Below are 26390 nucleotides of genomic sequence, written 5' to 3'. Positions count from 1 at the left end.
TGATCCGATCATCCGTATTTATCCGCACCTTGCTGCAGGGATAAAAGGAGCAATTTGTGTAGATAAACCCTGATAAGTGGATATGTCTCTGTCACCTCTTGCATCACACTTTAATAAGAGTAGTTTGACTCTATATATTATCATATGCATAGGCAGTGGTGCACAAGCACAAATAATATGAAACTCAACGCGTTCATCAATGACACTGCCTTAAAAGGAAGCGTATATATCATTTAATGTACCACCAACACTATAATTTAGCTTTTACTACAAGTGAGTTTGGGTAATACATGTTGGATTACTGAAATATTTGTCTGTTATTCAATAGCTACTAATATGTAACTATTTTCATATTCATAAAATATAATCAGGAAACCTAAAATGTTATTCTCATTAGGCTCAATGTTGTAAAATACAGTCTCCAACTCTCCTCTCTGGCGACGCAGTATGCTATAAAGAAGGACCATTGACCAACACATCACCTACATATACTTTTCCTTTAATGGCAATGTTATTGATGAACGTGTTTAATGTTTGTACAATATATAGTGTAAATGGTCAAGAGCGCATGCGCACACGAGCACACAAACTGTACTCGATGGTAATTTCACATTGTCCAGACAGGCCTCACCGCGCCTCAAGGCTTTGCGATGAAGGGCCTGCTCGGGATGTTTGGTCAATGTTGGGTTAAGGGTGGAGAGCAGAGTTCCCAGATTCGATGCAAGCCAGCGTGTACCGTAGGTGCATGTTATTAATGTATCAGACTTTGAGGTGAAGTAAGAAAGAGCCTTGGATGGTGGGTAATTTCGTGCCCCCCCCCCCCACCCTTTTAACCAATACACCAACCCGCATGGTGAAGTATGGTCAAAAGCCCACATGACCGCCAAGGCATAGGGAGGTCGTCATCCATCAGTTGATTTACAATGGGCTGTCAATCGTTACTGTTATTATTGTAGGACTTAGCAGTGTGCTGGTAAGGCATGTGGTGTTATAAAATAGCCCCAGTATGGATGACTGCATGGCATGCTGGTGCATGTGATCATCATGTGAACACTGAGCATGGGATGGTGGGACCGATAGTGCCGTGTTTGTGGTGTATCTTAAAATAGCAATTAAGTCCCGTATGTTAGGCAATTTGGACATTGATCTTGAACAATATTCAGTGGGTACTTTCAACGCCTGCCTTTGACACGAAAGGAAGCTGACTTTTAATAAAATCACCTTGATATGAAATTGCCACATGCAGGAAATGTCTTGCATAACCTTGGGAGTTTAACCAAGAATCCCATCCCAATACTTGAACAAAGTGTATACAGATATCGGTTATTTTTTAGGTTTAGTTAAAATGCAGCAAAGGGAGTGCGCTTGAGCAAGGCACTGCTAGAAAGGGTGATGGCCGATGTTCAAGACTGGTTATGGAATGGCAGCGAAAGGCAATAACATGCCCAAGAGAACTACCACCATCGAGATGGAGGGGTGAGATCAGCTTATGCTCAGCAACGCGAGGCTTTGTTTTGGTGCCGTTTTTTTTATTGTTTATCAATTTTTTTATTTGCTTGGTGGTAGTAGTAAGGTTTTTATTTGATTGCAAGTGGCTGTATATGAGAATTGGTCCTTATATATAATTAATCTACAGCGACATTGAATGATATTTATATGAATGATGCTACATAAAATTATAGTATTATCATTATGGTGAGGGATGGCAGTGGTGTATGGGGGGCCTTCATCCAGCAGTGGATAGACAATGGCTGATCATCGTTATTTATTTTCATCCACTTACATTTAATGTTTTTTAATGGTTAATTTAATTCTTGTTTGTGGAAAAATCTAGTATTTGGTGGTTATGCAAATTATATATACGGGCAAATGGGCCAAAAATAAAATATTGAATCGTACATTAATTATACGCTTTAACACATCCCTCGTACACCTTAAAATGTGTTTAAGAAGCTACATCATGGGACCTCCCTTGCCAGTACCAAAATATGAGAATAGGTTTTCCCCTTTTTTCTGGCAACAAAACAGGTGTTGAGATGTATAGGTGTTGAGATGTTAAAACACCAAACTGAAACCTTTTACAAGGAATCATGTCTGCATTAACCACGTAACTTGTGGTCAGAAAGCAAACAAAAAACGTACTCTAATCATTTCTGCATTGTCTTTGAAACTGATTGGTCCACACCAGAGACAGCTTTCTTTTGAGCCTAGTCTCAAACCATAGGTCGCCAAAAAGCTGTACGTCTTTTGGCGTCCTCTGGTCTAACACCGTTTTGACCTATTCTCATATGTTTAACAAGTGTGGTAATTGTGCGATTCAATCAAGGCAGGCATATTTTGTGTGCAAAATAAGCAAATGACTTTCACAAATTGAGCAGCCTGATGGACCAAATTTCTTAGTAATCTTAATACATATGGGGTGTAATTTTGAGGGCTATTATCGACATTTCCATAGCAAATATTACTTTTTTTATATGGAGTTGGTCAATGATTTGACACATTCACGAACCTCAATGCACCATAAGCATCCAAAGCCATGGATGAAAGTCTGTGTCCGAGTAAGTGACACCATGGTATATTCTGAGCATTTTTCCAAGGAAGGTGCACACATTCCTTTATGAATTGTAGTCCTAATTGGTTGACATACCTTGCCCATGATTATCTGAATTATTAACTATGCATTATGAATTTACGCAATGTACTTCAAAATAGCAGAACTGCACAGAGGTCAATTGAGCCCCGTTAACATTAAGCAAAGGACACGTAAGTTGTCAAGCTGTGGGACTCCACATTTCATGTATGTTCTATACAGCATATGTCCTATATTTGCAGTATACAGTGAGGTGTTTATTGACCTTGATATATTTTCTTTCACTTTGATGTTTGGCTTGTACTGTGTTTCACTTTTTTGAAATTTGCATGTGTATGTGACCTGCAGCCAAATATCATCCTGTCACATTTGTTTTTAAATCTTGGCATTGGGATATTCAAACCACTGGTCATGAGATACCTAATAATGAACTTACAAATCAGAAGGTTGCTCCTTTGAAAAAAATCCGAGTTGGCATTGACCCAGCCCATCATTAATTCATTACCAATTAAATAAGTACCCAGCGTAGTCACGTGAGGTGCAGCCCCAATGCTCGTTTGAGCATGAAGACACTTTAACAACTCCCGATCTTCCTGAGAAAATCTAAGTTGTTAGCCGAATAACGCAGGGCTCGGCACTGGCAGAGTGAGATCCTTGGTTTGAATAGAGCAGAGACGACCATGATTAAAGTGGTCTTTCTAGTTTAGGGATTTTATGGCTTAAGCCCAGTCACCAAAACTTGCACAACTTGTTTTTTTCAGTATTTTCCAGCTCTTAGAATTAAACTTATTTGTTTGATTGCCACGCAAACAAACGTGTCTTTGTAGCAAGGGCGTGTGACAAAGTGTGGATAAAGGGGGTTATTGAAGGGTTCACAGCAGTACCATGGTAATGTTACCTTCCATGAGCTGTTGTCTAACAGAAGGGGATGCATTACTCTGTGAAGGTCCTCATGATCAGTTCATCAATTAAAGGATCCTTTGACCCATTATCCTTTACACTGATCCAATAATTGGAATGGCCTCGTGGAACAGACAAAAAACGAAATGGAAAATTCACAGTACAGTAACCAATAATTGTGAATCTGCTGCTTGATAAAGGCCTCCCCATGCTGGATTGCTCATGGTGGTTTTTGTCCTTCACTGCTACAAAAAGCCACCCATCAACAACGCTGATTTAAATGAAAACAATACAAAATCGGTGACGTTTCAGGCAATGGCCCTTTCTCATAGCACATGGTCAGTGCAGGCTGGTGAACCTGGTAGTTGTCGGGGGGTTGCCCAGGATCGGTTCAAGTATCACTCCCCACTGGCCTCAAACTCGGGGGTGAGGAGGGGCGCAGAGTCGATAGCACAGCGCGTGATTCAACGCACCGCCGCTCCAACACGCTCGGTCGCGTGATACGACGCGTGCGCGCAACGCACGCGTTGTATCAGCAACCCTCGATTTCGATCCACACCAATTTGGGGAGGGCCGAGTGCATTCTGGGTCGGGGCGGGGGGGTTCGTCAAATGCGATTCAGCCATCGGCCCTTCGTCCCCAGCTGCGTTTGAGGCTCGTGTGCAAAAGAGCACGGGCACGTGAATTCCACCTGATCTCCCCGCATCCCGATTTAGACATCCCTCCCCGTCCCAGCGTTTGTGCGCAAAGACGGCCAGCCAAGAACATTACGATCCACACGGACCGGCAGGGCCCTGCCAAACGATGCTCGCGGCTCTGCAGCGGCTGCCAATAAAAGTGTAACCGGTCTGGCACATCGTTTTCTTTCAACAGCAGCCCCACTGTGCCGCAGGGCGACATGGGCACTGGAAATTGTGCCCCGCGCACTTTTCATTTTTGTTTTAATCTACGTGTATGAAAAAAAAGGCAGTGGAAAATATGTGCTGGAATTGTTAAAATATCAAATACTGTTGAATGGCCCTTTTGTGCATATTTGAAATATTTTCAATATTTGCCAAAAATGTGAACGCGTACTGGTGAAAGTGTATATATATATAAACATGTCGTATCTACCACATTCATTGACAGTGTACATGAGAAGGCTGTGAAATGCTTTTTTGTAACAATTTATTCGTGTCTAAGATGCACAATGAAATACACAAATATTTGCTAAAAAGAATTAAATGTGATCTGATCCTAGTTGCTAGTATAGTTATATTTCTCACCCTAACATATTGTTCTGTATCGCAATAGACAAAGCACTGGAAAAAGTGTTGTCAATCATTTGTCGGTTGTACGGTTGTTGAAGGTAGCCAGGTACTTGAGGGGTCCTCACACTGGGCTGCCTCCACTAATTTCCTGGGTTCAAATTCAGTCCCTTACCCTGGATTAAACTGTGCCCTCGAGTGTCGTGAGTTGATGCTCAGTTGCCATTTGGTTTAACAATAAAGCCGTAATAACGAGATTTTTTTCACTTAATTCGTCTTATCCCAGATTTTTTATTCCCTTTCCGATTGCAATGATACAATCACTCACTGCCAGAAGTGTAAAGTGCCTGTAGCTTGGTGTGCGAAAACGAGTCCTGATTGAAATGACCGACAACAATTTGCTTGCCTTATCTTCCAGTCATCGTTTTCTGATTTCGGGTGGTGCACCGCTAATTGCGGGTTACGAATGGGAACTTCTTCATCTCACGATTTGACACTGATCGTACAATTAGAATATAACTGGGGCAGGAAAATGCAAAACCATGTATTGCTTGGTTGAGCTTGTGCTTTTGCAGTGCTGCATGGTTATGTAGAGAATTTGCATATTTCTTTAAAACCTCGAATGGCCCATTTACCATGCCGTTCTGCACGGTGACCGAGTGTTGGAAATTTGGTGTTCTCACACTTTCGATGGCAAATATACAATACCTATGCTGATGGAATAAATTGTGATAGTTTGTAATATTAGCCTATTGCTTCTTTTTTTATTTACAAGATTTTCCTGACTCGACTGGCATGACAAATCGTATAAATATCCCCCCTGCACTAAAAAAAAGATGTCTGTTTGCCATCGGGTGCCTCTCCTCACAGTCTATTTAAATCCACCGTCGGTGGGCGGGAAGCCGTTGTGGTGGCAGTGGGGGCGTGAAGGGTAAAGGCTGTGGGATTTCAGAATGGAGAACATTTAATCCCAGCAGATGTAACTGTACGAGAAATGCGAGGGCGCCGTCGCACTGTTTCCATCCTGGAGTCGTACAGGGCCCAGATGGGCCGGCAACATCCATGCCAGTTTTATTCTCTCCTCCTCCTCCTAGCCAGCCAGCCAACTCACTCGCTCGGCAATGAGGAGCCATGCGAGTGCCTGGGCCCCATATTTTGCCAGCAGACTTTGAAGGTCACTTTGCTATTTTTCTCCCTGCCGCTCTGTCCCAATACTACGCTCGGCCTGTTTACTAAGCGTTATCTGCAATGGCTGCTGGCAGAGGCGCTGACTCATCGCGTGCCCTCAATGTCCACATTGCTTAATCCCTGTCTCTTCTCTCCCCGCTGTCTCCCCTTTGTGTCCGTCTCCATCAGAACAATTGACATTTCCACAGTTACGTGTGCTGCGCGAGCTTCATTTGCGTTCGGCCCTGCCTTTTGTTGCAAACACGTTGGTTACGTCCTTGAAAAGTTATATTACCCCCCCCCCCTCCTACGTCATCTCTACGATGAATGCATATTTTTTGTTAAATTAGTATTGAGATAATAACAGACGAAATATTAATGCGCGTTTTATATTGTGTACAGCAATCGTTTTGCTACCCGCTGAATAATTTCAAGTTTTAATGGCAAAACAAATTGAAAGTGCTTTGAAAATATTCACCACGGGTCTAAATTTAAGTCGAATTCCTAATTCCTGTTTATGTTTACCTTGGTCACGTAAACAACCAAACTGTTCCACTGTGGTATACTTGCTCCACAGCTTCATAGTTTTGACTCTGGACGGTGTATTTATGCCCCCCCTCCCTCGCCCCCCACCCTCTGTCAATCCCAATGAACAGGATGATCAGCTTCAGCATTATCTCCCCCCCCCACCCTCCTCTTCCATCTATTCACTTTACCACCGGTGGTGCTTACTTCCGGACAGATGCATTTATATGTCGATTAACCGCAAGTTATAAATTGCCAGGGTGGGGGCACAATGGCAAACCGTTCACAAAGCAGGAACGAACTGTGATGTTTTATTAACAACTCTGTTCTGCTCCGATATCGCCCATTGCATTGTTTGTGTTGTTTAATGGTCACGGTTTTTGTTTGTATCCTCTGTCCTTGTATTTTTCCATTGGAAGGACTAGAAAGCAAGGGGGGGTTTCCATTGAGCTGAAATCGAGCAGGATTTCTATAGCACGGCACCATGCATCGAATAAATAAATCACCAGGAGTGTGCCAGGGCCGTGTGTTTGTTTTGAGTGCACCTTTATCTGCTGCTACGCACGCGCGCGCACGTACACAAGCACGTACGCACGCATGCTGCAGACTTGATTGCAGGCGCTCACAGCCAGACTGCGAGGGTGTTGGTCGTCCGGGCAGAATCTTAATGATTTCGGCTCCAAGAGCTCCCCACTCGCAATAGGGATCTCGTTGACCTTTATTGTCAAATGTTAATTATTTATGTCTCGAAAACAAAAAATATTCCACAGAGTACGCAAATGCACACTGCCTTGTTTGTGGGGAAAAACGAAATCTTGATTTGGTTTTTTCCAACCTCCCCCTCCAAGCATAATTTTTTTTTATTATTAATCGGTGAAATCATAAATACTGTACATTAAGAGCAAAATGTATTTTTGTGCCGTTATCGGATGAATCGCTTAAAGTGCACGCGTTTACGCTGGGCTGCCCAACGCGCGCGTTCTTCGTCTCTGGGTTTTCTTTCTCGCACATCCCCGTTGAAGCTATGGCTCGGAGGCATCGGCAGATTTTTTTTATTTAAGCAAAAGTGAAAAAATCGATTCTTTTTAAATGATTTACCTATGTCCTAGATTGAGTTGATGTTTAACTCCGTGCCTCGCGCATGAACATATGGCCCCGCGGCTGAGGCTGATTGTCTGCGTGGCTCAAGGGACGTGTGTGGGTTGTGTTTGCAGGTCGCTTGGGCATTGGTTACCCACACCCTGGAATGGACAATCTGCTCTCCCTCAATGGTGAGTAAAGCATCACGCCGGCGCACATGGGATCCGCATTTTTAAAGACATGCATCCACGTCGTGGGATCTAACCTGAATGTGTTTAACTTCATATTTGCTTAGAAAGTGTTGCCAGCTGATGATGGTAGACACAAATACGCAATATGTAAATGAAGTTGGGAGATTATCTATGAAATGGCCAACTAGTTAATTCACTGATTTAATCGACAATGGACAATTTGTTGTCAAGGGGAAAACAAACGAAACCTCTTTCGAGCCAGCTGATTGGGTCTTCAGCGTCGCTAACGTGAGTTCCGTGGATTGTTGCATCACCAGAAGGCTATGCACCTTCTTTGAAGTCCAAGGTCCTGGTTAGAAGCCGGATACCATAACGTTTCTCAACATACACACACATCCGCTTGCTTGGACTCAACAAGAGCCTCGCAAGGGCAGGCGTGTTTGTGTGCACGTTACTGCCTTCCGCAAAGAAGTAATTCCTGCTCAAATACACTAGCAGAAACAAAAGTGACCTTTTTTGATATACAAGTGTGCGACGAAATGTTACCAAGCCTGTGTCAAGCCCCCCCCTCCCCCCCGGTTCAAAGCTCATAAAAATGAAAAAAAATCGGGTCACTTTTTCTCAAGTTCAGAGGTTATGTGGCCGTTTAAAAATAACTCTGGGGTACTGTAATCACGAGGTAGCAGCAATATGACCGTAGGTTTTAGTGGTTGTGCGTTACAGCTCTCCTGTGTCTTTTTCGGGTCGAACCGCGTGTCGTTTGTCACGACGTCCGACGTTTCGTTCTACGTAATGGTAGCTTCTTCTAATAGGATATTCGCTTCCTGAAGTGATGCTGTTCCCGAAGAAGCTCCCCATCACGTGCAGCGAGAAGTCGGACGTCGTGCGAAACTACGCGCGGTACAACCAGAAAACGCATCTGAGAGATTAATTATGTATGTGTATACGACTCGGCTAAGTTCAGCTGAGCACAGGCTCTTCGAGTGGGAAGGGTGAGAGACTGCAGCAGCAGATAAGTGTCTGAGGTTGCTGCAGGGCATTGTGGGAGCCATCGATTTTAATCTCCAGATGATGCATGGAGTGAAAGGTAATCATTTGTATCTGTCGGGAACGTCAATATTTCAATGGCTCTTATAGAATGAATATCACTCGGCACGGATTAGCATTTTTTGGGAATACTTTAATAAACGGCAGACGGCATTTTACACGGAACTCGATGCTGCATAATTGTAGTTTTTCCAGTGTGACCGAACATATATTAACGTGATTAAATTCAATAGAATTATGCAACGAAAGGCAATCGGTATAACATGTATTTCATTAACTAGCGAAGATTGGTTTTGTTAAAGGCGGATTTAGTCTACGTGCCAAATACTTTTAGGTTTATTCGGTAAAGTCACGTAGGTAAAAAATAAAATTAAAATTAATAAAAGTAATAATAGAAAATTAACTTTGGTTGGCTTTGTTACTAAACAGAGGGTAAGGGGGTGGGGGGTGGAAGATAGGACAAAACCCCTTCACATGTGTTTGCCATTCGGCAATGACTGAGGGCACTTGAGAATCTGTGGTTTTATCTGTAAATATAAAAAAAAAATTAGATATCCCATCAAATATGAAAAACAGCCGGAGGCAAATTATGCAGCTTGGGCTGTAGTGGCGTGCTCTTCACTGGCAGCAGGCGCTCTCTGCTTTGCTTCAAAGTGAGCTCCGCTCGTGCTCTCTCGCTCGCTCTCTCAGGCCACGTGCGGGCCACTCTGCCCTGACCTTGCCCATCTGCGGTGCGGGATGAGGCCTGCCCGCAGCTGAGGCTACAGAACCCGGCCCGGTGGCTCCCTTTGTTGTCGGAGCCGTGGCTGTGTAAAGAAAGGCAGAGCCCAGACAAAAAAAAAATGCACTTCATTATGCTGATATAGTCATCACATCGATTGACGGATGAAATGCTGTCCATCGACAGGTTAAATCATATTTTTAGCAAAAATAGAAATTTTACATTCTATTTATAGACCCGCGCGACCTCTGGCTTCACCAATGCGAGGCGCGATGCCGGATTTTGCATCGCGCATTGCGACGTGTGGGACAGGATAAGCGGGGCTCTGTGTCGATATGAATGGCGGCGCGCAAACACCAGCAAGGCCCTTTGTGGATTTTTTGCCGAGTGTTGAGGTGGCAATGGGGGCGCAGTTTTTGGTGGGGTTGCCCCGGTCACCTCAGCCTTTCCCCCCCCACCACCCCCGCGCTGCCGTAGAGTTCGACGACGACGATGGTACCACAAATTTATAACGTGCGTGTTGCATCCAGTGGCACATCACGCACACGGGCCCCCCAAACACCGCCCAGGCCACGGTGGGCAGAGGCCCCGTTGAGTGCTGGAAGATGCGGCGGCGCTGCCGGCCTTCAACACCAATGGGCCACGCCGGAGCCCCACTTAATTAGGGAACAGGTGCAGCTGTAAACAACGAGAGCCTTTTTTGGACCGAGCTCTGATAGATAATTAACAGAGGGACATCTGTGGATAAGTATGGGGTGGTGGGGGGGGGGAATTATAATTTACTAAGCAGGGCTTCTATTATTATAGGTGTTGATTACAATATTTTATTTTGAATGCAAACAAGTTATGATCGGGTATTTTATTAAATTCTTAATTGCGAGCGTAAACGACGCTTAAATATTCACGTGCATAGAATTTTAATAGAATGTAATAAACTAATATTGAGCGTTTTGCAAATAATATTGTTTATGGTGCGGACAGCTCCAGTAATACCATTCAGACAAAGGTGCGTTTTAGCAAACTTTTGCAGAGTCAAGCTCATTCAAGGAAGTCTTACAATTAATCTATTAACCTGCGCTTAATGTTATGGCATTTAGGTCATTCAATAAGCACGGCTGACCTTATCGTCATAATCGGATAGAATTAAGGTCACAGCTGGGGGGTGAGGGGGGGGGTCCGTTCCTTTGTGACGTGGTGCTGATTGGATTTTACACATCTGCAAACGATATCCCGTGTGTGGTCACCCATAATTTTGGATCAGAGAAAGCTGGCGTCTGGTACTTAGAAGAATGTCTCAAACAAAATCATACTGTATACGAAACGGTGTAAGTTTTTTTTTTTACGAACGCGAGCGTGTTGTATGTGCGTCACTGTGCTTTTATGTATTTAACATGTGTCCATACACTGCATATGTACGTATCCCACGTGTTGTGTCGTATGCGCCACAGGCTTTATTAAAGTACATTGCACATCAGGCTATGTTCCTGTGGCCGTAGCATCAGGGGCTCTTTTATGACACTTGGATTTAAATCCCAGCCAGGGTCAACTCGGCCCCATTTATAATCCATCTCAGCTTGGTAAAACTTGCATCAACGAAGATAAGCGACGCTCAAAGTTCACACTTTAAGGTTTTATCAAACACTTTGCAGGTTGGTTGCGAGTAGTGTGAGAGCATGCATGGTGTGTGGGAGGCGGTGGCACAGTGGATAGACTGCGCAACAAACCCGGCCACATGAGTTTGATTCCCGCTCACTGGCAACACCAGTGACGACTACTCTATCTGACCCGGTCCTGGGCCTCTCCGAGGTCGACTCGGCCTCAAATGAGTACCTGGTGCAATGTGTAAACATTGCCACTCGGGAGACGAAGGTGCTCGGGCGTGGTGTTGGCCACCCACCCCCGAGTGTGCCGTGGCAGCCTTAATTCGTTCTCGCTAACAGAACTTGCCCCAGCAGTCTCTTAAGGTTATATGGGGAGTCTTTGTCTTTTATGCCTTGACCTTGATTGCACGACTGTGGAGCTTGTGGATCGCTCTGCTGCGAATCAACGGGCTGGCATCTGGTGCCTTACAGGGCCCAGCTCAGCTGAAGGAGATGGCATTGAGCTTTGCAAGAAACGTCCATGTGCTCCATTCGCGTTTTGCAACCGTTAATTGGATTTCGTGCTTTGCCTCACGTGGCGCAAGTAGATAAGAGAGGTGGGCTGTAATGATAATGGCAGGTATAAAGTCTATGCAGCATGTCTTTAAAGGAAATATATAAATAAGGGAATTACATTTTTTCAAGTACATTGTTTACGTCAAAATGGAATCAAAAAAGCCTGCAGCTGTTTGTCTTCTCGAGTGTTTTTTTTTTATACCTGGATACGTGGCAAGCTGAAGATAAAATGCCATTTGAAAACTTTCTGACCGAACCATTGTATCTGTATAATACCAAAATTAATCGCAATAATGTTTACTCTCTTTCCCCTGAACGGCAATGTTGTGTCAACTGACAGCCGACCTTGGGCTCTCTCTCCCTTTCAGGATACGACACTCATAAATAAAATAGTTGTGTACAAAGGTTAAACAAATCAATGACTTATTGGGATGAATTGGCCCCAACTCTGCACATACATTCGCATTTGCCAGCCGCTGCCGTGTGGCACGATTGTTCGATCCTTGCGGAAACTATGGCTATTCCTACAGAATTACGAGGCACTTGACACATTGCAGGCTTGGAGGCCGTGTGCGCATGTATTGATTACATGTGTGAAACATCTTAGTTGGTTCTTAATTCGTTTCGAACACCTCTTTATCATGGGATTTCCCAGAGGCCTCTTTTGTCACAATACATTTGGATGCTTGTCCCCCCCCCCTCCTCCCCCCATTCTTGTCCATTTAAAACATTGCAGTGAAACCAACATGGGCTGTAAATCTGCACTGCGTTTTTATCTCTTGAACAGTTTTTATCTCTTGAGCAGCGGGTGTTTTTGTTTAAAGGGCAACTTCGAGTTTGATTTAAAACTATTATTTGATTCAAGCTATCGCAGCTTTATCTTTGCAATGCTGCATGTTCCATTGCCAATTTGTGTTTCTCACTGGGCGGGCTGGAATGTGTGACTTATTCAAAATTGCTGAGAATTAAAAAAAACCATTTACTTCAAAGGGCTTTTATTTACGCTTTAGTTGGTGATCTTGTTTGTCTGCATGTTTACACCTGTACGTACGAGTACTTTCGCGTTTACATTGTCCTGATATTGTATTGGATACTGTACGTGGTGATACAATTCGCTGCGTTAATGATGAAAATTACCCAAAGAAACATTGAGCTGTTATTGCACACCGGCTATCACAAAGGCATTGTGTCACAGACGAGTATAGTTTACCAATAGGTGGCGGTATTCACAATGGTTCATCTGCTTTAGGACAGTACTTGGCATGATAGCATTCTTGTAACCACGTATTTTTCAACCTAACCAGCTGATTAAGAAAAAACAATTTGACCACATAACGAATTTAAAAATGACATTGCTTTCCTAATGCTTTTGAGAGTGAAAAAAATAGCCAATGTAATTTTTTCTTTGGAAATCGCTGTTAGTAAAATACTTTTTAAAAAAAAAATTGGCTGCCTAATGCTTACACGGGTGAGGGTGCAAAGTGTCGTTGCGATTTAGAATCCGATCCATCTACAGGAACTCCAGGCCCAATTAGACCTCACCCCTGCCGCTGCCTCCCCTCATCGCTGTCCCCACCCCTCTTCCCCCCTCTCCCTCCGAGTGCTGAGCAGCTCATTCAAGAACGCGGCACTTAAAGGGAAGAATGAATTCACCTGGGTGTGGTGCAGTCTACCCACCCATCATCCACCCCCTGGGCCCCGTGTACACCACCCAAACCAGTTTCACGAACCGGGTCTGGGCTGTCAGCCCGCACCGGCCACAGCCAGGTTACCACATCCACCTCGCCCGAGCAATTGGGCAAAACCCGTTTTTGACGTCACGTACAAGGTGCGCGCGTTAGCACCCGAGGGTCGTGGAAACAACGCTGGGGAGACCGTGACATTGCGTCACCGGTCCAGATAGTCGCGTCTGAACTGTCCGCGCCAGGTTTTTTGAAACCATCGCTAGCGAAGCAACGCATTTTGGAGGCGACAAACACGGCCCTCGGAAGGACTCGTTGGGAGTCGTGCGAGCATCGCTATATTTTTTTACGCAGCCCGTGGCCACTGCGTGGAGTTGCCGTGACTTTTTTTGTGAGACCATCTCAAACGTCGGTCAGTATCTCCGTGCCGGAATGAATGTATTGGCGGGGATCGGGGGGTGCTCCTCTTCATCGGTGGACCCGGGCCAGGGGGCCGGGGATTCCACGTTCATTTTGTGGAAGGGAGACTATCACCACCCCATTGCTGACGTCTCGCAAAGTGGTAGTAGCTATGGCACTTGCACAACTATTTTTTTTTGATCGGTCATGGTTAGCGAGGTGGGCTATTTGAGCTATTTTTCAGGGTGCGGTGGTACACACCCTGCAGGATTAGTCCAGAGAGAGGTTTGTGCTTTAGGTGATGATCAAGTGCGCTACACGCCCTGGCTTCGGTGAGGTGCAGCAAGCGCCGATAGAAGGGCACTACAGCAAGTAGGTTGGTTACCAATCTCGGCAGACGTTTTCAGTGTTAGTCATTCACATGTATACACTTTTTTTTAATAACTCTGTAGTTTCCAAACAGAACCCTCTTCCAAATATTAGAGGATCAATTCAGCTTTTATTTGCTTAAATATACCTTGGTGGTAATATATTGGCATACCCTCTCTGGAGGGTATGCCAATATATCTTTACTTTTAACAAATGTTCCAAAACTCGATAACTATTGATTCCAAGCGAGGTCAGTTTTCAAAATGCGTATCGAATAACCGATGCGGGTACTTTACGTTGTAAATTTTGAGCCGTGCTGTTTTTAAGCAGTTTAAACATTTGCGTGTCGGCGAGCCTAAAAGCGTTGCTTGCGACAGCAGTGGGGGGGGGGGACGACACGTGCCCCCCACCCCGGCTCGTGTTTGTTTTGATTTTCCTCACGGCCAGGAAACAGAATGCGAAACTTGTAGCACCTTCCCGAAAAACCCCGCGATCGCCCTCGCCGCTTCATTATAGCCAACGTGTTGGGCGACCACGGAAAACTACGGAGGGTGCAAATAAGTAAAATGACAATGCCGCTTTAGGCGTTGCCGCCCGGAGACGGGGGGTATATTTCACAAGCGTGGTGGTGTTTCTTCTGGCGATGATGTTTATCGTAATGAAACTGTGCGTGCGGACGAGTGGCGCATGTGTCTGCGCTTTGTGACCTAAAGTGCATTTTAATAGTGCGCTCTGCTCCTCAACATGTTCGGGGGGGGGCATGTGCGAGCTCTTTAGCTCGTGCGGGGTTTTTTTTTCATCCTCCCCCATTTGGTTAATTCGCACAATGAGTGCCATCACCATTGAAAATGTGTGCATGGGGGGGGGGGGTGAATAGGGGTGAACGGTCTGTTACTGAGAGGTGATCACCATTGTGTTGGCATTAATGCACTATTGATTTATTTAATCTGCATTGGATTAATTAGGGTATTCTCATTTGTCATTTTACTATGTAAGAATTTGTTAGAGTGAATTAAATTTCATACCGTAAGATTTTTGCCAAGAGCAATGATGTCCATGATTGCTGATTTTTCGAGGACCGAATTAATCATTTTAGTAATTGATTTATAACGTTTGAAATAATTAATCAATTCACTTGAAGGTCAACACTCGAGTAACCTTAGTATTCCCTAAATAACAAGGCCAGTTAACATAACCTCAAATCTTATTCTTCTTTAAGTGATAGTATTCAAAAATAAAGCCTGATTATTTTGAGTGCATATCACATCAAGTGTCCTTCAGCACCGTGGCATCAAATAGTTTAAAAACTATTTTACTGCAAAATGTAGCAAACTATATTTTGAGATGGCAAGTGTGTGTCAATGATTAACAAGAATAATTGAATAGGCGTCACGGTGCTGAAAATAAACGCGAGCCTTTGTCGCGTTATTAACGTGCTCTCTAAAGCTTTTGACAGCCTCCTCGCTTATTTGTGTAATTCCATCTAAACGTATATTGTTATAATCGTCAGTGTTTATGGGGTCGCTATAAAACTACTTCCGTAAAAACGTCCAAAAGCATTTAATTAGAGGTGACTGCTAATACGGGAAAGGATTGCTTCATGCGAGACACTTACGGTCAAAGCTGTTTTGTCAGTGTGCACTATTGCCAAGTCTTGACAGTGAGTTTAAAGACCATCGCAGCTGCTGTTCTGAATTACGTAAATGCCCTTTGGACAGCCAATGGACTGTGACTGCTTGACTGCTGAAAAGTTAGTGACTGACTCTGGGGGTCCTGCAAAGTCGAGTGCAGCTTTACCCTTATTCTATTGAGAGCGCACGCGACCCTTGCTTTGCTCCTGGCCGCCCTCCGCGTAATTTGCGAGCGCCCGGCAAATGTGTCCTGTCGAGTGCAGGGTTTTGTACGCGGAGAAGGAGCGTGCTTAGGATGCTTAGGAGAACGCTGCTGATTACCGCTCGCGCGTGCGTTGATAATGCAAAATTCCTGCCGTTTTAAATTTCAGCACGCGCAGTCGTGCGTTTCAATAGAGGGGAGGGGGGGGTGGCATGAATCCGTGTGCATCGCAGCGGTCATTTTCGCCAGTCATTCTCTATCCGCTGTTGGCTGAAGGCTTGTCGGTGCGTTTAATTTTAACCACTCGACACGTGTGTACGTGCGCACAGCTGCACGCGTCTTTATTTCTGTCGTTTCTCCTGTTTTTCGCGCAGATCCTTTTGCATGCTAGTTATGTGCTTCCATAATTTTATTGTCTATTTAAGCAAGCCAAATGATTTCCGAATGTGGAATACAATGTGGCCACGACACACGGTCCACCATTAGTGTTTTGAGTGTGCTCGTGGGCATCTTTGATAAGCGCACCTCCTGGGGAATTTCAAAACTTGACATTTTCTATTTTTTCACAATCTTCCCAATAAATTAGCTTTGTGTTCCACTTTATTTGGCGCCGCACACTTAAAGAAGTGTTGCACGTTGACTTTGGGCTGTATGTTTTTGGCATGACCTTTTTTTTCGTAATCCCTTTCACTGAAAGCTTAACTTTAAATCGGATTATTTTTCCTTGAGGTGACACGAATTACGCGAGCTATGTCCACATTATCAAGCCCGGGCAAATGGGGGTGAAAATGCATTTTGCGATTTGCAATAGAATATGTAAAAAATTATATTTCCCAACCGTATCGCAATACCTTCGAAGGGTCGGTCACATTTTTCAGAGCAAACCTTCAAACTGAAGAATATAATTTGTGAGGTGGAAATTCATGACATGAAGGTGTTCCTATGATTGAATGCTGTGATATTTTCTTTCCGCAGTAGTTTCGGCGAGTTGAGGGTATCTTTCTTTCGTCAGCGTTAAATAATAAAAATGGGTTTAAATATTTTATCTCCTAATGAGCTGCTGGAGTGAAAGAGGACCCCAAAGGTCTGCTACTAAAATATTAAATCCCACCCTATACACTGCTGGAACAAAACTCTGATTCCTGGTGTAAAGCAGTCTGGGGGTTTGTGTTTGCGTCTGGAATATCAGTGCAGTGTGGACGTGCGCATTCCAAACTCTTGTGCGGTATTCATTTCATTAGTTAGACAGTTTCCACAGACTTAACTTAATTTAAGTGGCGTACCTCGCGTTTTAAATTTAAACAAATCCCCATTCCGCCAGGTGACACACTTTGACATTTTATTTATTGCGAACGATTCAAAGGCGTCTGCAGACGATGAGCTCGTTTCTGATCGAGCTGTCGCCGGTTATTTTGTTGTTGTCAACTGATCATCGGATGCTCCCTTAAATATTTAGAGTTCTTTGCCAATCCACTGCTGGATGAACCTCCGCACACCCGTGTCAGTCCGAGTTGTTTGACCATACTTCAGGTTAGCGAGTCTGTGCGGGTTGGTGACGGGAGGCCCATCATTGCTTAAGATGTCACTCACCACTGACACGAGCTGTGGCCAGTCATAAAACTCAGGTGGCCAGGGTCGATGTAAGAGCAACCGTTTCTTCATGATGCAACATTTTCGGTACTAATTGCACCGATTTTGAAATCGTTTTTTTTTTCGGCCTCTTCAGCTACGGAGGGAAAAACCGTACGCTCTTTAGATATTTATATTAATAGGCAAATGTGTCTTGATGCACGCATTTAATTAATCACTAATTCCACAAAACGAATTGTTTTTTTTATGCACGTTTAAATTAGCTCTTAGATGGCTGTGCTCAAAGTGGCTGTTTGTTCAGTATCTGCTGCTTTCGCATGGCATTTACGGAGCCGAGCAGTCGAACTGCGAGTGCCTCATTTGCGTTTGCATGGTTTGATTGACAGCGGTATGAATTATGGTAATGCGGCACCTGCGCGCATTGCCACACAATTGCTTTGCGTAAATATTTGTGATGCTATCCATGTTTCATGCGGACGAGTAATTTACACTTGGCAAATGCTTCCGTGACATGCGCATGTTTTGATCCAATTTACGACGAGCAAAATCATTTGTGCACAAAAGCCCTAATAAGATTTTCTCCACGAGTCTTAATGCTGCAATGTATGTGTGGCTCGAAGCCACTTCTCTTGAAATATGCTTTAAAGCATGCAAAGTATATGAATGGATTCTCGCCCAGCTAAACAATGTTTAATGTAATTACATTTGCATGTGTAATTTTGTAATAGTCCTTTAGTTATCCAGGAAAACGTCATTTGAGTTTCAAGAGAGAGGGGGGGGGGGGGTTCTTTGCGTCAGCCAGATGGGCCAAACTTTTAAATGAACTCACTGGGGGGGGGGGGGGGGGCACACAAATCCCTACAGATCGGTGAACAACCTGATCGCGCTGCTGCCCTCTTGTGGCCTCCTCATATTCCAGCAGGTTTGGGGCCATCCGAAGTGATGAAATGTGTGTGTGTGATTCACACCCCCACCTCTGTATTGCTGGCTTAATGGGATGGTTAACGTATTTTTGTATTTTAAAATAAGGTATTTCTTTGCTTTAGTAAGATTATTCAACGTACGTGTGATCACAAGGCCTTAAGTCCATGAGCCCAACCCATATATGTCACTTGGCTGTACCTCCTCAGGTGGCATAACTTTAGTAGTTTCAATAAATTTGCACGGATAATAACAGTAATTCATGATAACTATTTTAATTGAGTGGGTTATCCATTAATCAACTCTTATTAGACGTAAAATGAAATGGGTACTCCTAAATATGTGCTCACTTAGGTGGTACAAATGTATTTTCTCTCCCACGGACTGTTTGATAAAAGTAGTAATTACATACTCGATCATGACTGCCAGTGTTGCACGTTCGTGCAAAAGAAAGTTTTTAAAATATGGAGGATAGAATTCTCAACGACTTCCTGGCATAATGCATTCGTGTATGCAGTCAGTCTGCCATTGGTGATCCGACCTTGATACATTTGCAGGCAGCACTATATCTTAGGCCATGGCCAATGCAACAGCCTTACATTTATCTGGCTGAAAAATCCCTGAATCATCTCTGAAGAATTCCACACGGCCTTTGTTTCTTTTTCTTGCCATGCAAGGAGTTGCAGGCTTAATCATGTTCTGATGGCTCACAGAGGGGGGCATTGATCCACCATGCCGGTAATGTGTTTGTTAAAGCATTTTGTGCATTGGTTTTAAGTTGTGCATTCATCTGTCCTTTATTGGCAATATTTATTCGCTCTTCTATGCCGCATATTTAATTCAAACGTGAAGGTGCAGCCCTGCAATCGCGTGCTCCAGCCACTGCTTGGTGGACGGGCCTCCACTATCCAGCTCTAGACAACGTTTGTCTACATGGTAGTATATTTTGGCCTCCTGTAGTACATTGGCCAGACGTCCTAGAAGAACCCGGAGTTACCTACAATTTACCCCACCACACGGTAACTGCCGATGAACTAACTGGCGTATGTATTTATCATGCTGTGTGGACAGATTAAACAGATAAAACGTTACTTTTAATTTCAACTGCCGTGCTGGGAAATTTAATCTAACCTGCGACGTGTGGATTGAGTGCAAGTCCAGTGTGCTAATTATGTACAGCACGGCTGCGTCCCTTTTAATGCGGTGTTTTTCAAACTTTTTTCGTCCACTCAGCCGACGCAAACATTACCGCGGACCCACACAGCCCCCCCCAACCCCTGGTGACAAAATGCATTCCCTTCTCTCTTTAAATGCCCGTAATACAACACTATCACTTTACCGCAAAACATACAATAAATTTGTTTTAACGCAGCTAAAAGGGGGGGGGGGGGGTGGCATTTATATCTCGGTTTTAGGGTAGTTTAATAAGGGTAGTTTCCCTAATTTAGTTGAAATTTTTTTTTTATCATAACTGAAATATAAATTCGTGTCAGAAACCAAAAGGTAATAAACATTTTAATTATTTCTGCATCAACCATGATTGGCATCACAGCCCGCGTGCCCACCTGGAAGACCATCGTGGACCACCGGTGGCACAGGGATCATCGCACTTTGAGAATCACCGCTCTCGTGCATCCGCGCCTACTTTGACTCGGCAGCTCAAGGCTGGACTAAGCTGACCCCAGCGTACATTTACTTGTGCAAGATTCAAAGAAAACGCCACATTTTTCACATTTCCCCAAACCCCCCCCCCCCTCCCTCGCCAAATGTAGACCACAGTGTAACATTACACTTTGTGAGTTCAGCAGTTTTTGTGTAATACAAAGCAGCAGAGTGTATTTGCACTGAACTCGTGGCACCTGCACTTGGAGGATGTTGTAATAGGAATATGGTTTTGTCTGTCTGGCGTGAAACCCGAGTGGTCTGAAAGGTGGTTGTGGTGTGGGCGGGTTGAATGGCGTAAGAGAGAAAAGGGTTGGTTTACTCTTTCTCGTTGGTCTGTTGTAGGAGGTGTTTGCATGGCTGATGTGCAAGCCCCCCCTTATGTTTGCACGCTTTCCTGGTTGAGGCTGTCGGTCATGATGGAAGTGGTGGGGGGGGGGGGGGAGAAGTGTGGTGATTCTTGGCTTGTTTCTCTGCTGCAGTGCCTCTTGAGTAAAATGGATTGAGGATGTGCGTGCCGGATCAGAGTTGGCGACACGTGACTGTTGGCCACTCTGCCTTTACTCCCCACTTCATTCTTTGTCATCATCAATATTGTGTTCTCTGTGGGGCTGTGTCATGGCCCAGCAGTAGTACGTCAATTCCTTGTTGCGGATGTTCATGCTTCATGGTTGGAATCTCTACCAGGTCACCTTGGTTGATGGTGAATACAAAAAAATTCCTGGAAGTTACTGAAATTGGATTACACACAGCAGCATTGCCCCCTATTGTGAAGTTCCTGCAGGCTTTGTGGAAAAAAATAATAGTACCTTATGATAGCCTTGCGCTATAAGAATAGCACATACGAAATGTACTCAATTATCATTATGCTGCTCTCCATACTCGATCTGGAAGTAATATTTTTCTTGTTGCTAGCACCAGCTGCAATATTGTACAACTGCAATGTCTTTTGGGGCCAAATGTACATAACGGTAATTGGATAATGTTTGCCAAATCGTTGGTATTTCTGCCAGTTTGCTTGATGATGAAAATTGGTGGCAACTGCTCTTCTACAAAGACCTGGATGAAGCATTATCACTTGAAATGTTCTCATTATTTTACAAGTGCGTTTATAAAATACATTTAATGCGTATGTTTGCATTTATTCAAAGTTGCATTGAGGACTTAAATAAAAAGTAGATTGTAATAAAAAACGGGGCGATGCAGTAAGTACACACGATAACGTTTGGTTTGATAGCGGCCCTTCAGCTGAATGACTGCCAGCACTGAAACACCTCTTTGCCTAATAATGGACACACAAGTGAGGTTCTAAGGACGTGTTGCGATAATGCTACCTCTCGCACTGCTCGCGTGTGCGTTCACTTGTGAGAATTATCTCATGTGGGCCCCGTTTGTCTCCTTTGATGCTGTGCAAATAACTGGACGAGCACTGCAAAATGTGCGCCGTTGTGAGATTTCTTTTAGACCGGAGACTAGTGCGTGGTCGTCTGAAATAACACATTGAACAAAAGTTGGTGGGGGGGGGGGGGGGGGAATGCACAGCTCAGCAGTGTTGGAAAAAGAATATTGGTGCGGTTAAAAAAACCGTAACTATTAAACTATTTTTATTTTTTACCAGGTAAGGCCCACTGAGCTATATAGCTCTTGTTCAGATGCAACCCGGACACAAATACTAGCTCTACAAAGTTGCTGATCGTGTGGATATTTATAGCAGCCAAATACTCTTAATGCATTTTTTTAAATGTGGAGGGGAAAAACCAGAGGACCTGGAGAAAATTCCACGCGACCACGCGGAAAGAGACACGCAAATTCCAAATATACAGGCGTCAAGGTCTGGATCGAACCCACTACCTCCTCAATACCAGGCGTGATAGTTAACATCTCGCCAAAAAGGAGTGGAGCAGTGGTGGTTTGCACATCGCGTTCCGAATCTAGCGACCTGAGTTGGATTCGCGGCCATGGATAATGTCCGTGGTGAGTGGTCTATACTGGTCCTGGGCCCCCCTTTCACCAAACCTTGCTGACCAGCGTGGTGCAAAAAAAATGACAATTATGGACACGGCATGCGGAGACCTTTAATTAGCAATTGATTATGGTTTTATGACTTTATATTATTTAGTAAAAAAAATTAACAATGATTTGTAATGCAGCGCATATAAATACTGGCATGCATCTGCATTTGCTGTTTGGATATTCGTGATATGGATGACAATTGTAAGCTTTTAATTTTGTAAGTAAATTTGTGCTCGTTAAAATTTACAATGGCTCACTTTGCATGTAAAGTTTCACCAACAAGGGGGAATTTTTAAGTGTAATTAAATATCACGTGCAGACTCGTTTATTTCATCTAATCATTTTGTTGATTGCCGGCAAAAGTAATTGGCACGGCGATGCGTAGGGCTGGAACCAAACTCATCGCCTAATGGACCACTCTGCGGCAAAGGAGCGCTTATGTAGCGTTTTTCTACTGAAGACTTCTAATTCCAGATGCCTGTTAGTGAACCTCCACATTACAAAAATGCTTTGGTGGGACAAAAGTAAGATTTACTTCCTTATAGCCTTGGTAATTGTGCTGAGTCATTGTCCGAGGTAAATAATGCACAGAGAGTTCCCGGAAGAGATCATTGTTGGGGTACATTTCCAAGTGGCTTTAGATAAATCAGTTCCGTTTCATTACCTTGCAGAAGGAAAAGCGGGCGTCCGAGTTGTAATAGCAATTTATTTTCAAGTTCATCCCGACCCAAAGGTTGTGGCTCTGGCTCCCCGTGATGAAACATGGATTATTAATGTGTAGGGAACGCGTCGACCTTCCGTGAACTTTTGGTGCGCAACACAGAAACTGTAAGGGAATAACATCGGGGTGTTAATAATGCTGCCTTGCTGTGGCCAACATTGCGATTCCGCCTCTTGGATTTATTGCGCCGAATTCTTTAAATGGCACGTCGTAATGGCATGCTAAATCTGCCCCCCCCCCCCCCCCCTGCGTTATTAGATGGTTTCAATACCGAGCGCTGACGGCTCCGAGTGACATTCTCTCACTCTGTAAATGTGCCGTGCGCAACTTTATAAAACGCCGCGTGTGAACATGTGCAACGGTGACTCTGACGAGAGTGCGAACGCCCGCATATGTTGAGGCAAACGCTCAAAAAAGAATTGCCAAGCACGGGTGACATTAATAAAGCAAAACGGAAGCTATTTTGAAAAGCACTTTTGACATCCGTCTAATAATTGTAAACTATGTGGACTTCGCCGCGAAGTCGCCATGAGCATGGGTGGATTCCCACCGTGACCTTGGACGGCGTTACCTTGAGAGCGGTCATCAAGATACAAACCCCGCCTTGCCAACCTTTCTCTCGACTTGGTGATACAGGAGGTGCGAGTGACACCCCACACCCCCCCCCCCCAGGTTCAAAACGGCGTGCCCTGCCAGGTGTTCTCAGAACGAAGTTTGAATGCTCACGGGCCGGTGTTGTTTTGTGCGAAAGCCATGGTCACGTAATTGAGTGCAGGTCCGTCCGTGAGGTGCGCACGCACAAACGTGCGTGAACTTGCGCATGCCTGGTGTGCGAGTTTTTCCTGTTCATCCATCCATCCATCTGCACGTCTATTTATGGTACCTGCAGTAGTACTTGTTGTTGTTTGTCTCTCCCGTGTTAATAAGGGTGAATTAATGTGCATATACTTGGCATCTGTGAAAAAGAGCTGTATCGCTCATCGTATTCCTACAGTATAAATAAAGATGCTGATTCTAAATGCATATGAACGGGGGTACTTTGTCAGCGGGGCAGTGCAGCAAATACCAATGTTGTGCTGTACTATGCCCCAACATCTATGCACCTTCCCTTCACCAACCTGCACTGCATGGTGAAGTATGGACGAATACAACCGTGGACGATGTGGCTGGCATGCGGGGGGGTGGGGGGGGGGGGGGGGGGGGGGTCCCTCATCCAGCAAGTAGAGTCGCCTTGCCTCACCATGTACACACGCCAATGCAAGAATACCACTGTGGCAAGTCATCGCTGGACATTATGGTTCCTGCCAGGCGATTGTGGAGATTTACCCATTGGCTCCAGTGTCCAGATTGGTCTTTGACACATGGAGACAGACTTGTATGTCTGTTGAACTTCTTTCGCACCGTACGTAGCCAACAGTGCTAATCGGAGGTGCGGGCAAGGACAAGAAAGTAAACTTGCTGTGTGTGTGTTTTCTAGTGTTGCTCTTCTGGCCCCGTAAGCATGAGCTAATAGCACTTGCCTAGTCAATCTATAATGATAAGCAGGGCATCTGTCTTCCTGCATGTATTTGACTATTCGATGGCCTGTGTGCAAATCTTTGTCTACTCGCGTTGCTGGGACTGTGTACAATGTTTTACACTTGCGGTAGGGCAGGTAGAATCCTGGATAGGATGTTGTTACATTCGAACCAAGGCGATGAATGATGGCTAACGTAAATGAATCATACATTCTGCTTGAAAAGGAATAAATTACCGAATGAAGTAAACATCAATAATTGAATTAAAGCACCCATATTGGGCCTTTCGCCCAGATGAGAGAGGGTCTTGCCGCTTACGAAATGTATAGCGCACCGTAGATCTGGCTCAGTGGTGGTTGTGGTTTATAGCGCATTTGCCTCGCAGTCCAAGATTTACTAAGCCCATCTATCAGTGGTCGATAAAATAAATGCCACTGTCGGAAGTCAACAGCAATCGTTATGTTTAAAAAATAATAACCCTTCCATAAGAATGTGAAATTTACATTGCTGGCTTTCACACCTTATATGTATTCTGCCCCCATATCTCATCGGAGTGTGGACGCACTTGGACTCTTGACGACAAATGCGATGTTGCCCATCCTGTGCCACATGCCGTTGCGAACGCCACAGTTGGGCGTGCACGCTTTTGGTAGCCAACAACAAAAGCACATTTCTCTGCAGCCACATTGCACACACAGGCTGCACCTTTTGGCCACGGGTTACCATTGTGTCGCCGCCCCCCCCCCCCCCCCCCCCCAGTACCCGTGCTTTGAGATCCTGAAATGTCTTTATTTAAAGTTATCCTGCGTTGTTGCCAGCGCTTGGTACCGGCGCTTGGTGCCACATGCGCGCTGTGCCCGGGCATGCCCCCTCTCCGGTCAGACAGGTCCCTGCGGGTCCCCCCCCGTCCCTCTTCCGCCCCCCATGTCCATCATGTGACGCATTCTAACGCCGCGCCTTCGTACGCGCTTGCGGTATTTAACTCGGGCGTCGGGGCAATAATTAATTTTGCCGTGCTCGTGAAGAGCAAAGGCGTTTGACCTCGCCATCTAAAAAAAATGCTTCTTTCGATGTGGGTAAAAACCTTGTGATTAGCAACAGTTTCGGCTGTGGCTCTTTCAAGGTCAGTATAACCCTGGGGAGGTGGTGGGATTAGGATTGTTAATACACTCCGAGGCTGAAAGATTATTCGAGATTTTGGTCCCTTGCGTGCAGCAGAGGGCTTGACCTAGCGGATGAAGGCATCAATGTATTATATATTTCTCTTATTATCTTTTTTTTAAAGCTGCCCATCGACGCAGTCATTTTATAAGACGTGACGGCAAAATGTTCTTTCAAAACAATATTCTGCGTGGCGGAGTAAGCTATGGGCAGGTGCCGACGGACGCCAAACAACTCGCGATGATGACCTGGAGAGGACGGCGCTCGTGTTTGTATTTTCCCAGCCGCGTCCATCAAAAGGCTCTTTCATGTGACACTAGGGGACGGGGGGGACGCGCGGTGCGAATTTCATGAAAGCGACAGCAACGCAGCCCCCTCTGTTGTTTCCCAGGGCCCGTAAGGGTCGGGGATGTCCGGTCACGGGGCTACGCTCACTGGTCCTTGCCGATAAGAGCAACGACCCACCCACCCGCTGGCCCTGCACTCGACTCCCATTCCCTTCCATTCCCGCCCCCTCCCCTCCCAGCTGACTCTAACCAGCGCCTAACTCGGTCCGAGAGAACGATCCGGGCAGAGAGCTCGCCGCCGGTGCGTCTCCCCTGAGATCGTCTCTGGCTAATTGCGTTGAGCTCTGTCTGCACAGAGCTGACGGGGACGTGCTCCGTCTCCGGATAAATCCTGTGCTTCCTGTTTGCCCGTCGCCGACCTCGCGCGACGGTTTCTGTGCGCCCTGCACCAAGCCACGGAACGATCCGTCCCTCTAACTCCCCCATAAACCACAGAACACGCGTAACAGAAAATAGAATGATTGACTGTCTTGTGTCGAGGAACTGCTAGATGAAGGCCTTCCCATGCCGTGTCAGCCATGGCTGTTGTCTGACCAGACGTCAACACACTT

At 45.0% G+C, this 26390-nt stretch overlaps 1 protein-coding gene across 2 annotated transcripts in view; it reads left to right on the top strand.

Moving 5' to 3' along the window:
- Nucleotides 1–26390, top strand: part of CPEB3 (cytoplasmic polyadenylation element binding protein 3) — a 94535-nt gene that overhangs the window by 15333 nt on the left and 52812 nt on the right. For both annotated transcript variants that reach the window (XM_061556529.1, XM_061556528.1), the window contains exon 3: nt 7644–7700. In XM_061556529.1, the coding sequence (XP_061412513.1) occupies nt 7644–7700 (57 nt within the window). The remainder of the gene's footprint in view (nt 1–7643; nt 7701–26390) is intronic.

This window comes from Lethenteron reissneri, chromosome 22, assembly GCF_015708825.2.
Source record: "Lethenteron reissneri isolate LAM-NWPU_2019-01 chromosome 22, ASM1570882v1, whole genome shotgun sequence".
NCBI classification, from domain to species: Eukaryota; Metazoa; Chordata; class Hyperoartia; order Petromyzontiformes; family Petromyzontidae; genus Lethenteron; species Lethenteron reissneri.
This window is presented reverse-complemented; position numbering and strand designations above follow the sequence as displayed.